At 40.0% G+C, this 12,692-nt stretch overlaps 1 protein-coding gene across 1 annotated transcript in view; it reads right to left on the bottom strand.

Moving 5' to 3' along the window:
* The window catches only part of JMJD1C (jumonji domain containing 1C), a 325,504-nt gene extending 320,778 nt beyond the window's left edge, over positions 1-4,726 (bottom strand). The window contains exon 1 of the mRNA XM_011944096.1: positions 4,206-4,726. Within this exon, the coding sequence (XP_011799486.1) occupies positions 4,206-4,373 (168 nt within the window). The 5' untranslated portion in view covers positions 4,374-4,726. The remainder of the gene's footprint in view (positions 1-4,205) is intronic.
* Positions 4,727-12,692: the final 7,966 nt, after the last annotated feature.

The raw sequence follows: 12,692 nt of genomic DNA, 5'->3' as shown, positions 1-12,692 counted from the left end.
CTTATCCCCTAAATACAAGCAAATTTATGGGTTTGGCCTTTAAAACACAGTATTTTTTTTTTTTTTGTCCTTTTCTCGATTGAAAAAACCAGACATATTTTGTTAAATACTTACACTTTAGGCAGAACTGGCTTGAAAACAGAAATACAATCAACCTAAGCATCAAAGAAAGGTAGACAGATGGGTGGATGAATGGATGGATAGATAAGCAAATAAATAAATCACTGAGATCATAAACGGAAGCTAAGTTAAACAAGAGGAGAGTAAATTGATGTCTGCTCTTTAATTAATATTACAATATTATTCAAGGATAAATATTATGCAACAGTACTTCTCAACTACCAGTTTTCTTTACATTACACCATCAATTTTCTAGAAAAATTCCTCAAAAAGTAGAACAGCAGTAATGTCAAAAATGTATCCCAAGACAAAACTAAGTAATGGGGCTAAAAAAGAAGCTCAAAATGAAAAAAGTTCACAACGTGCTGTATATATTTCAACTTCTTCAACAACTTGGTCCTCATGCATAAAAAGGGCTTAGATATTTTGTTAGCAAAGATAATTTCAATACAGATAACCCAAAAGGTTCTCAAGCCATTTTTTTTTAAAGTTGACAAACTATTTGAAATTATCCAACACAACCTAATGAAAACTCTACTAATTAAACTTATTACTTGAAAGATTAGAAAGTAATATCACTATAACCCCTGACTGAAAAAATGAAATTTTAATCTTACTTTCTTTTTATCAAATTATGTATGTTCATACTGTACAAGAAATATGTTTGCTACCACGGTGTGGTAAAAAAATAATTTAATCCCAAAGATATCCATGTCCTCCTAATCCCGGGATCCTGTAACTGTTACATTACATGGGAAAGGAGAATTAAAATTTATATGGAATTATGGTTAACAGGCGGCAAGATTATCCTGGATTATGTCAACTGGCCCAAAGTAATCGACAGGGCACTTAGAAGTGTAAGGGGTAAGCAGGAGAGAGTCAGAAGGAGATGACTAGGGAAAAATGGTCAGAGAGCTACAACTGGGTTGGCTTTTAAGATGGAGGAAGGGGCCGGGCGCGGTGGCTCAAGCCTGTAATCCCAGCACTTTGGGAGGCCGAGACGGGCGGATCACGAGGTCAGGAGATCGAGACCATCCTGGCTAATACGGTGAAACCCCGTCTCTACTAAAAAATACAAAAATCTAGCCCAGCTACTCGGGAGGCTGAGGCAGGAGAATGGCGTGAACCCGGGAGGCGGAGCTTGCAGTGAGCTGAGATCCGGCCACTGCACTCCAGCCCGGGCGACAGAGTGAGACTCCGTCTCAAAAAAAAAAAAAAAAAAAAATAAGATGGAGGAAGGGGGCCACGAGCCAAGGAATGTGGATAGCTTCTAAAAACTAGAAAAGGAAAGAAAATGGATCTCTCCTAGAATAAATAGTCTTGCCACACTCTGATTTTAGCCCAGCAAGATCCAGGTCTTTTCATCATAGTTTCATCTCCAGAACTACAAAATGTTAATGTAATGTGGTATAACATTTAAACCACCAAGATTACGTTAATTAGTTAAAACAATTATAGAAATTCAATGCACGTGGCAATTCTTCATACATAAGACCCAAAATAAGAATAACTGATTGTCTTTGAGACACAGCATTCCCTCAACTACTTTCAAGTTCTTATCACTATCCTTCCGAATCATGTGCCACAGGTGTATTCAGCCAGAACTTCTAATATACTTACAGGTTTTTAATTAAACATATTTGTAGCTTTAAAACAAAAATCACAAACTAGCCTATTCAACATTTTCCATATAATTTCATTTTATATATTTATTTGTTTACTTACAGACAGGATCTCACTCTGTTGCCCAGGCTGGAGTGCAGTGGCATAATCTTGGCTCACTGCAGTCTCAACCTCAACCTCGCTGAGCTGAGGTGATCCTCCCACCTCAGCCACCCCAGTAGCTGGAACCACAGGCGTTGCACCACTATGCCCGGCTAATTTCTGTATTTTTTGTAGGAACAGGGTTTCGCCATGTTGCCCAGGCTGGTCTCAAACTCCTGCGCTCAAGTATCTTCCCATCTCAGTCTCCTAAAATGTTGGGTTTACAGGCATGAGCCACTGTGCCCAGCCTAATTTCATGTAACTTAAAATCTACTCTGCAGTAATCACAGTCTAACAGGAATATTACATTATGTTAATGCTAAACTGTTCCAAGTTTCATTTAAGAAATATGAATGTAAGAAAATCTGGAAATAAATCTAAAATGGTAGATTCTAGGCTAAAAAACTAAATTAGTAATATTCAAATTTTCAAATAAAGACTTAGATAAAAAAACTCATCAAGGGTTCACATAGTTATGGTTCAACATACATTTTTCTTTTTTTGGTAAAATTAGATACGGTGAAATGTAAAGATAGTATCAATTCAATAAGTTTTGACAAATACATATATATTTATATATGTATTTACCTGTGTAAATATATATACCTCTGTAACCAACAATCAGGATACGAAACATTTCCATCACCTGAAGAAACTCTTTCCCATTCTTTCCAGTCAATCTCTACCATCCACAGATAATTTATTTTTTAATATCCAGCTTAATACCTTACCATTTACTAACATATGTAAACTTCCTCTTTACATCACTTAAATTCTCAACTAAGAAAACAAGTCATTTATATACACATTTTTTTTTTCCTTTTTTAGAGATAGGGGAGGGTCTCACCTATGTTGCCCAGGCTGGACTCCAAGTCCTGGGCTCTAGCAATCCTCTCACCTCAGCCTTTTACACAAACAAAATAAAAGTAGTTACTGATGGAACTCCCAATTTCTAGAACCACTAACATCAGCAATACTTCTTAAGGAAGACTATACATTTTTGTACGAAAATAACCAGCTAAAACCTTCAAAACTACCTCTATTTCCTGTTAGAAACACCTATTAGCAAAACATACCTATTTTGCAATGTCGAGTCAACATTAATACATGCCGCATTAACTATATCACTGACTACAGTGATGAAAACCCGAGTTTACAAAAACACACTCAGAAACTATTAAAATAGGCAGGTAAAAAACATTAGGTAGATACCTGTACAGATATTACAGTGAATTTGGAATTGTAAGCTTGCATGCATACAAGGGGAAAAAAAATATTCCTACATTTGAAATTTTCAGTGAAAAAGTAAGTGGCTCAGGGCATTACAAATAAATTTCATAGATAACGTACTCATAAATCAACCTTGGGAAGTCTAGTCTATGTCTTGTCTCTACTACGCCCCTTACCTTCAAGCTGCCCCTCAGTGAGAATGCACTTAGAACACAACAGAGCATATTACAGCTCAAAATCACGCACATACCTACACTACTCAAAGAAAACACTGGCAGTGTCACATGTAAGAAAGCAAAAAAAAAAAAAAAGACAATTCTGCATGGCATTTAACATTTTAATTGACATTTTTCGTCTTATTTAAAATCATATAAAACCCAGAAACAGCTTGACTCCAAAGCACTGCATCTTTCTAACAAAAAAAGTACACTGGGGACAGAAAGAAAGAGATTACTCTCCACACCAAAATTTTTCACTTTTATAAACCTTTCCAGTTAGAAAGTCAAGCATCTATTTAGGTGAGGATGAACCCGGGCACCGCCACCACCACGGCCTCTGCCTCTAAAACACAAAAGGAATCCCCGGACTGTGTGTGAAGGTCTCTGTCCTTTCCTTCCTCCCCTTCAGCAAACTTACAGCGTAAGTTTTAAGTCTCGAGCTACAGCACTATCAACACTTTTCCAAGAAGAGATGCCAGGCAAGCTGGCCACCTATCGCTATGAGTGGTCCGCCCCCTACCCCCACCTGCCCACACGGCGCCGGACTCGCAGCTCCGCCTTTGGGGGAGGTCTCCGCGGCCGCCCAGGCGCCACAGCGGGGAGCTGCGGTCGACCCCTCCAGGATTGGGGGCAGGGCGGCCTCCGCGGCTATCCCGGGAGTCCCGCTCCGACACCGCCTCCGCAGGGGAAGCCGCTCGCAGAGAGGCAGGGACCCAAGCAAGGGATGCGGACAAACAAGCCAAGGGCTCGGCAGAGGGGCGTGACCGCCAGTTGGCTGGGCTGAACGAGGTGCCAGAGGGAAGCCCGCAAGGTACGTCTGCGAGAGCCGGGTGCGGACGCGGCAGAGGGGAAGGGGGGCGCTCGCTCTCTTACCGCCAGGTCCGGATTGCGGCTGTCCCTGTGTGACACGGCTCGGATGACCCCCGCTCGCCAGCTTCGCCAGCCGTATCCGCTCTCCCAGAGCTCCGGACGCGCCTCGTCGCTGACCGCCACACACAGGAACCGCTTCCCCACCAGCTCCGGCCGCGTCTCCACTGCCATACCCGTCGCTGCCGAAGCGACCGCTCCCGAAGCGACCGCTGCCTCCTCCAGTGCGAGGGAACCGGTGAAACCTCGCTCCTACCGGCCGCTCATGCTGAGGAGAGCGGACCGGGGCACGGCAGCGGCCCCGAACGAGCGCAGACTCGGGGCGCACTGGCCGCTCTGCCTCGGACACAGCGACCTCGGTCCCTCCCCCAAACACGCCTCTGGAATCCCAGATTCGCAGCGTTGGGCTGCAGCGCCACACAAGAAAACTGAGAGAAAACCCAACACGGCCGTCGAAGACCCAGAGGCAGCCCAGCCGCCGCCACCGCGCCGCGGCCAGTACTGCTCCGTCTCCCTCCCCGGGCAGCGGCGACGCGCAGCGCGTCTCCTTCCGCCGGCGCGGGCGGGGCAGGAGCCGCCGCGGGAGGGTCGGCGGAACCACCGCAGACGGAAAGTAGTGCCCAGCCTTGCGGAGGCGGCGGCCGCCACGGGGTCCTCCGAGATCCAGAAGTGGCGGCGGGAGACCAAGAAATGAAGAGGGCCGCGGGGAAGTAGGCGACAGCTAGTCAAAGCTTTTGGGGGTCTACCTGTGTATTCGCTGCTCCCTCAGAGGTGGAGGTGAGGGAAAAGTGAAGTGTAGTGGTTCCACTTTGATCACAAAATAAACTCCAGGGTTGACGCCTCACCCCCGGCGCTATGTTCAGAGCACACGGCGCCCGCCGCCTGAGTTAGCCTGAATTAGCAGTACCGCAGTACCAGCAGCAGAGCAGGACAACACTTCTACTGAAAACTAAGCCCCAAAGTCACAGCAGAACCAACCGTTCATGACTTCAAGGGAAAACGAAGGGGAAAATATCCTTCTCTTTTGTAGCGATACTAATTACATGTTTAAGCTATTCAGAGATTTAAATTCGTCACTGGTTTATTACAAGAACAGCAAATGCTCCGTGGTGGGCCCTTGTCAACGTCCTGAAATTTCACCAACCGTGTCTGTGACAGTCGTAGTGCTTTTAGTACTAGTACATAGCTCAAACACACAGGTAGGTCAGATAATAACAGCAGAGAAAATCCCCAGATTCAGTTATTAGAAAATACCACGGAAAGAAAAGGATTTTAACCAATCACAATTCAAGAAAATAAATTATATTTATTTCCCATCCAATTACAATAGGACTCCCTAACCCACACACAGATCTCTTGGAACACTCTTCTTTGATCAACTTCTTTGTTATAAATCAAACCTCCCTACAGATGTCAGCGAGCAGTTCGATTTCAGGCACACTTAACTGCTTTTTTATAGGTAGTTTTAAAAATCCCAGTTGTGGTTTTCCAGTAGCATTAGTGATTACAGTCCACTTAAAAATTCTTCTAGTCCAATAAAATATTCTAAATTTCAGTCTCTTAGAGATTTTCCTGAACCTCTATTAAAAAAAATTTAGTAATCTGAATGTTTAAACAACTATAAAGCTTTTATGTGTTTTCTCTAGAACACTCAAGCTGGGCAATTTGAAGTGGAGAAACATGACCACTGCTAATAGGTTAGAAACCAAAATTATGAGGAAGATGGATTTTAATAATCATGGTCGAATTTTGCTAATCTAAAGACCAAACACACAACTGTAATAAATAGGCTGGGCGCAGTGCCTCACGCCTGTAATCCCTGCACTTTGGGAGGTGGATCACCTGAGGTCAAGTTCGAGGCCAGCCTGGCCAACATGATGAAACCCCATCTCTACTAAAAGTACAAAAAATTAGCTGGGGGTGATGGCGCGCGCCTGTAATCCCAGCTACTCAGGAGGCAGCAGGAGAATCCCTTGAACCTGGGAGCCAGAGATTGCAGTAAGCTGAGATCGCACCACTGCACTCCGACCCGGCAACAAGAGCAAAAACTCAGTCCCCCCAAAACAACAACAACAAAAAACTCTAATAAATTAAAAAGGCAAAACATATCCAAAAATGCACATTGGCAAGGTGAGAGAAAAACTTAATTTTGCTTGGGCAATTTTATTTCCAAGTCCACTTTTTCAGTGTACACTGTATAATACTCAGCAAATTATCTTAAGAATTACAGATGAAGATTTCTAAAATAAGTGTAGATTAAGGAGCCAGTAAAGTGGCTTGGTGACAATAATCCAACATATGTAAGGATAAAAGAGGGCCGGGTGCGGTGGCAATCCCAGCACTTTGGGAGGCTGAGACGGGCGGATCACGAGGTCAGGCGATGACCATCCTGGCCAACATGGTGAAACCCCGTCTCTACTAAAAGTACAAAAAAATTAGCCGGGCGCAGTGGCGGGTGCCTGTAGTCCCAGCTACACGGGAGGCTGAGGCAGGAGAATGGCATGAACCTGGGAGGCGGAGCTTGCAGTGAGTGGAGATCGCCCCACTGCACTCCAGCCTGGGCAACACAGCAAGACTCCACCTCAAAAAAAAAAAAAAAAAAGTAGGGAGATCAACATCCAGATACCAACTCATCAATGATCTGCTCTGTGACCATGGGCATGATGCAATTGTAAAAATGCAAAAATGCCTGAATCCTAATTTTCAGTGATATCCTAGGAGCAAACGAAAAATAGATAAAGTCATTTGAGAAAAACATGCAAATACATCAGTTATTACATAAATCCCACTCACCAAATTACATTTTTAAGAGTATAGGTTGCTGGTTGCCTTACATAAATAAAAACTACCAGCTGTTTTCAATTTTGTAGGCAAACTGCTCTACATGGGCCCCTAGGAACTCCCACTACATGTTGAATTCCACCCTTTTCAGTCCTCTGAAAAGCACGTAATCCAACAAACCAATCAAAATATTTCATATATAGAAACGAAGTTTTTCAGGAGGGCGTATATCCCTGTAATATTTTTAATCAAATATCTTAATATTCTTAGAACTATAGTCCAAATTCTGTTCTACTAATCCCTTGACTACAGTCAATGCCTAGAGTTTACACTAATTCATGGATATTTTGCTGTTGGAAAAACTTAAAAGTACATTTTTTAAAATGTAGAATAAAAAGTCCTTAAAGATTTTTTGCTTGTTTGCTGGCATTTTTTGCTTCGTTTTGTGTCAAGGGATATTTGTATTATTTTATTTTTGCCAGCAAATCATAACTTTGTAAATAACAATGAATTTAAAAATTTTTTCAAGTCGGTTTTGAAACTTCAGAGTATTTGTTTCTTAATGTTTTACATTCTTTACTTCCATAAAGATACTCGGAAACAGAAGAGTGATGGTATTTGTTTTCATTATACAGGCAGAAAGAATGACAGTGAAGTACTTAAAATAACTAAGTTTACTTATAGAAGCTGAAAATTAGAAATATAAATTAGATTTTCTAGTCTTTCCATCGCCACATGTAAATACGTCCATTAAATATGCCTACACACATATCAATTCAAGCAAACCTCATACATCAAATATCTTAATCTACACCAAAGATTGGGAGACTATTTGATTTTTTCCCTTTTTAGAAGTTCACAAAAATTTATTCATAAAAACAGCTTAGGCTGAGTGGTGGCATGTGCCTGTTGTCCCAGCTTCTCTGGAGGCTGAAACTGGAGGATCTCTTGAGTCCAGAACTTCTAGTTCAGGCTGGGCAACATCACAAGACCCTGTCTCTAAAAAAATCTTTAAAATACAAAGAAACCCCACAAACTATTTCGTTTGTTTTTTTTTTAAACTGACTTATAAAGGAAGAAAATGTATTCACTGCATAAGAACCATAATTATCTACTTAATTATCAGTGATTAACAGTTCATGAAGTTTAGTTTGAATAAGCAAAAGCCTAGTAGTTACAGATTTTTCACTTTTTGACTTGGTATGTAATTGTGGAAAGGGTCAATCTTCTGTTGTCATACATACTAGTATTTTATGCCACTATACATGTCTACTTTACCACAGATATTATCTAGTACAGACAAAAAGTTTAACACATCTTTTGTAATAATATTAGCCACCACTTGTAGAACACCTGCTATGTGTCAGACAGTATACTAAGTACTTTACATACGTAATCTCACTTTGAGGATGAGGAAAATGAAGTTTAGAGAAGTTCAGTAACTTGCCTAAGAATACACATGAAGAAACTGGTTTTCAAAACCAGATCTTGTGATAACAAAGGCTCCCTGCTATTAACTATTACACTAAAAAGTCACTTAAATGAAACATGAAGGTCAGTTATCAAGTTGTTTCATCCTTATTTATAGTTTACTCATAATTGATGTGTTCAGTATTTATTTAGCACTTACTATGTGGGTCACATCTTGCAAGGTTCTGGAGACAGGACCTCTATTCTTGAGAAGTTCACAGTCTATCTGGAAAGACAGACAACAGAAATGCTTTGGTTTATTTAATTAAGGAACTATCAAATAGAATTTCATCCAAATTTAATGCATTTTAATAAATACTTTTCAGATCTATTATAACTTAAGGCTTTTATTAATTGTCAAATGTAAATAATGGACTGCATGTATGAAGTCTTAGATTATATATATAGATATGGCTAAGAATCGTGCAAGCCACTATTAAAATGAAGGAAACCAAGAGTTTCAACTGAATTATGCAAGTGGAAGACCAAGAATAAATGGAATATAAATTTATGTTACCTTTTTTTATTAAACCTCAAATAATTTGTATTTAGGGTTTGTATACCGTAAGCATTTATTTAAAATAAATTCCTCACATTTATGATAATGAAAAATTAACTCAAATATCAAAATATCACTTCCTCAAGGAAACCATCCCTGATTCTCAGACTATGTAGGATTCCCCAGTAAGAGATTTTCAAGGCCGGGCGCGGTGGCTCAAGCCTGTAATCCCAAGCACTTTGGGAAGCCGAGATGGGTGGATCACGAGGTCAGGAGATCGAAACCATCCTGGCTAACACAGTGAAACCCCGTCTCTACTAAAAAATACAAAAAACTAGCCGGAGGAGCTGGCGGGCGCCTGTAGTCCCAGCTACTCCGGAGGCTGAGGCAGGAGAATGGCGTGAACCCGGGAGGCGGAGCTTGTAGTGAGCCGAGATCCGGCCACTGCACTCCAGCCTGGGCGACAGAGCGAGACTCCGCCTCAAAAAAAAAAAAAAAAGAGATAAAACATGCCTTATTTGTCTTACTACTACAACAACTGTATTTACACCATTTATTGTGTAATTGATCATTTATATTTTTCCCTTTATTGGATATATAAGCTCCATAAGGCATCTCTGTCTTGTTCATAACTATACTCCTAGCAGCTACTAGGCCTTGCTAAGAGATGATAATACATTTTACAGCATGAATGAATGAATATAGCAAAATGTACCTTTTTCTAAATCTAACCCAACTAAAAGGAACTTAGAATCTTAGACACAAATGAGAGTTCTTGTTCTTCCTACAGGGGTATTCATCATCTTCAAAATAATGTCTTAAATACATTATCTCATTTAATCATGGAGGTGCAATGTTAAGCCTTTGAAAACATGCTTCGACAGAAAATCAAGGTTTTTCCTGGGAAAATTTCTAAAGAACAGATACAGAAGGAAGAGTTACAATTCTCAAGGAAAACATTCATTTCATTACCAAACTACCAATTTAATACAAACCCAAAAATGATCCTATGAGTGTATATCCAAAACACTAGTCTATTCTTAGTCTTCTAAAAAGAACAGTCTCAAATAACATCCTTGATGGAGTCAATATACAAACATAACTTTCTATCTTCTTGATGCCATGGAAGGAGGGAAAGAGAAGAAAAAAAGAAGACAGAAAAGAAATGAAGGAGGAAGTGAAGCAATCTCTATTGGGCCTTCTAATTGTATATTCTATACATCTGTTATCCAGTTTCCAGTTTAAATTCTGGCTGCACAGGAACATACCACTTCTTTTCAACATTCTCTTTTCTATTAAAAACAAGGTTGATTTTTAACGATAAAAAATTAAAAATTTAGAAAGAATACACAAAGCATTAGAAAATTCCTAATCTGCTCAGTGAGTAACTACAAGAAATAAAGAAATGGAAAGTTGCCATTGAGCACACAGTAAGTCTTCCTGGGGTGTCCCACAGCACTTTTTCTCTGTTCATCATCCCTCTCATAAATGCTCCAACTATTAACTACCATTAAATTATGCAAGTTTGCACTTTGCAAACAGGTTAGGTTCCAAAAGGGTCATGTTCCTATTAATCTTACAAGCTTTCACTATTGTTACAAGTTAATAGCAGCAGAGTAAAAGTCTTCTGTTTATATCCATGCAAGTTCATTAAGTAAAGGAGGTTCTAAAGTTTTATTAAAATGATAAATGAAGGAAAGCCAATGTAAAATCTAAACTAAAAAGTAATACCAACTCAAAATCTCAGCATGTTATCCATATACTCCATCTATGTTCTTCCTCACCAATGAAGCTAGGTATTATATAGTGAACTTTATGATCAAGAACACACATAATTCAGCAAGGAGCAAAGTATACTTTCCTGTCATGTGGTAGGTTCAAAACCCCAAAATGTTAAAGGACTGACAAAAGTAATCTTGCTTAGCAAAACAAATATTGTTAGAAAGACTTCAGTATATGCTATTTCTCAAAGGTCTCAAAGAAGATATACCTATGATTACTATTAATATTACTACATACTAATATTAATACATACTAATATAATACAAACCAAAGTACCAAATAACCATTTTTAAACATCACTGTAAAACTGCTTCTTTCCTCTGCTTTCCAAGTTTGATCATATAAACCATTATATTAAAACAAATAGGTTAGGCATGGTAGCTCTAGCCTGTAATCCCAGCACAGTGGGAGGCTGGGCGGGGCGAATCACCTGAGGTCAGAAATCAGCCTGACCGATACAGTAAAACACTTTCTCCACTAAAAATACAAAAATTAGCTGGGCATGGTGGTCCATGGCTGTAGTGCCAACTACTCGGGAGACTGAGGGAGGGGAATCACTTGAACCCGTGAAGCAAGAGACTCCAATGGGCTGAGATCACGCTACTGAACTGAAGCCTGGGCAACAGAGTGAGATTCAGTCTCAAAAAAAAAAAAAAGAAAAACAAAAACAAACAAATAGTCTATCAAAACTAACTTGAAATGGAAGAATTTTTGCAGTGTTCTGCATTAGAAATAAACTTTTGAATTGACACTTTTTAATCTTATATACCTTCTTCATCTATAATGGATAAAAATCCTACCTCAACTATTATATATTATTATATATAATAATAATTTCAACTATTCCAGCTACAAAAATTATCTTAAAAGCAATTCCTTCATTTGCTTTTATATCTAAATTTGCATGGATGCTTCTTTCCCCCACTTGCAATTTCTTTTATTTATTTACTTTTTTGAGACAGAGTCTCCCTGTTGCCCAGGTTGGAGTCTCCCTGTTGCCCAGGTTGGAGTGCAATGGCATAATCTCAGCTACTGCAACCTCCGCCTCCTGAGTTCAAGCAATTCTCATGCCTCAGCCTCCCGAGTAGCTGGGATTAAAGGCATGTGCCACCATGCCTGGCTAATTTTTGTATTTTTAGTAGAGATGGGGTTTCGCCATGTTGGCCAGGGCTGGTCTCTAGCTCCTGACCTCAAGTAATCCGCCTGCCTCGGCCTCCCAAAGTGCTGCGATTACAAGCATGAGCCACCGCGCCCCACCCTGGAATTTCTTTTTATATTAACAATTTTTAAAATCTCATATATAACCAAATATGCTAATATATTTATGTTGCAGCCTTAAGGCATGCTTTAAAAATATGTAGGTATTCTTTGGTATTTTAGGAATTTTATAATACAATTTTTATTTTATTTATTTATTTTTGAGATGGAGTCTTGCCCTGTGGCCAGGCTAGAGTGCAGCGGCACGATCTCGGATCACTGCAACCTCCACCTCTCGGGTTCAAGCAATTCTCCTGCCTCGGCCTCCCGAGTAGCTGGGACTACAGACATGCACCACCATGCTCAGCTAATGTTTGTAATTTTAGTAGAGACGGCGTCTCGCCATGTTGGCCAGGATGGTCTCTATCTCTTGACCTCATGATCTGTCCTTCTCGACCTCTCAAAGTGCTGGGATTACAGGCGTGAGCCACTGCCCCCAGCCTAAGTCAAATTTTTATAATAAAAATTTTAAATCTGTTAATGTATCCCTTAATTACAAAAGAAATACAAAACAGAGATATAATACTTTCTATAAAACTAATAAGGATGAAAAAGAAAAAACATTAAGTAGGACAAGAATATAGTAAAACAAATACTCTGTTGTAGAAGTAATACATATTTGGTTAAAAAAACTTCTTTTTTTTGGAGACACGGTCTCACTCTGTCATCCAGGCTGGAGTGCAGTGGCACAATCTTGGCTTACT

Source organism: Colobus angolensis, unplaced genomic scaffold (genome assembly GCF_000951035.1).
Source record: "Colobus angolensis palliatus isolate OR3802 unplaced genomic scaffold, Cang.pa_1.0 Scaffold226, whole genome shotgun sequence".
Classification (NCBI taxonomy): Eukaryota; Metazoa; Chordata; class Mammalia; order Primates; family Cercopithecidae; genus Colobus; species Colobus angolensis.
This window is presented reverse-complemented; position numbering and strand designations above follow the sequence as displayed.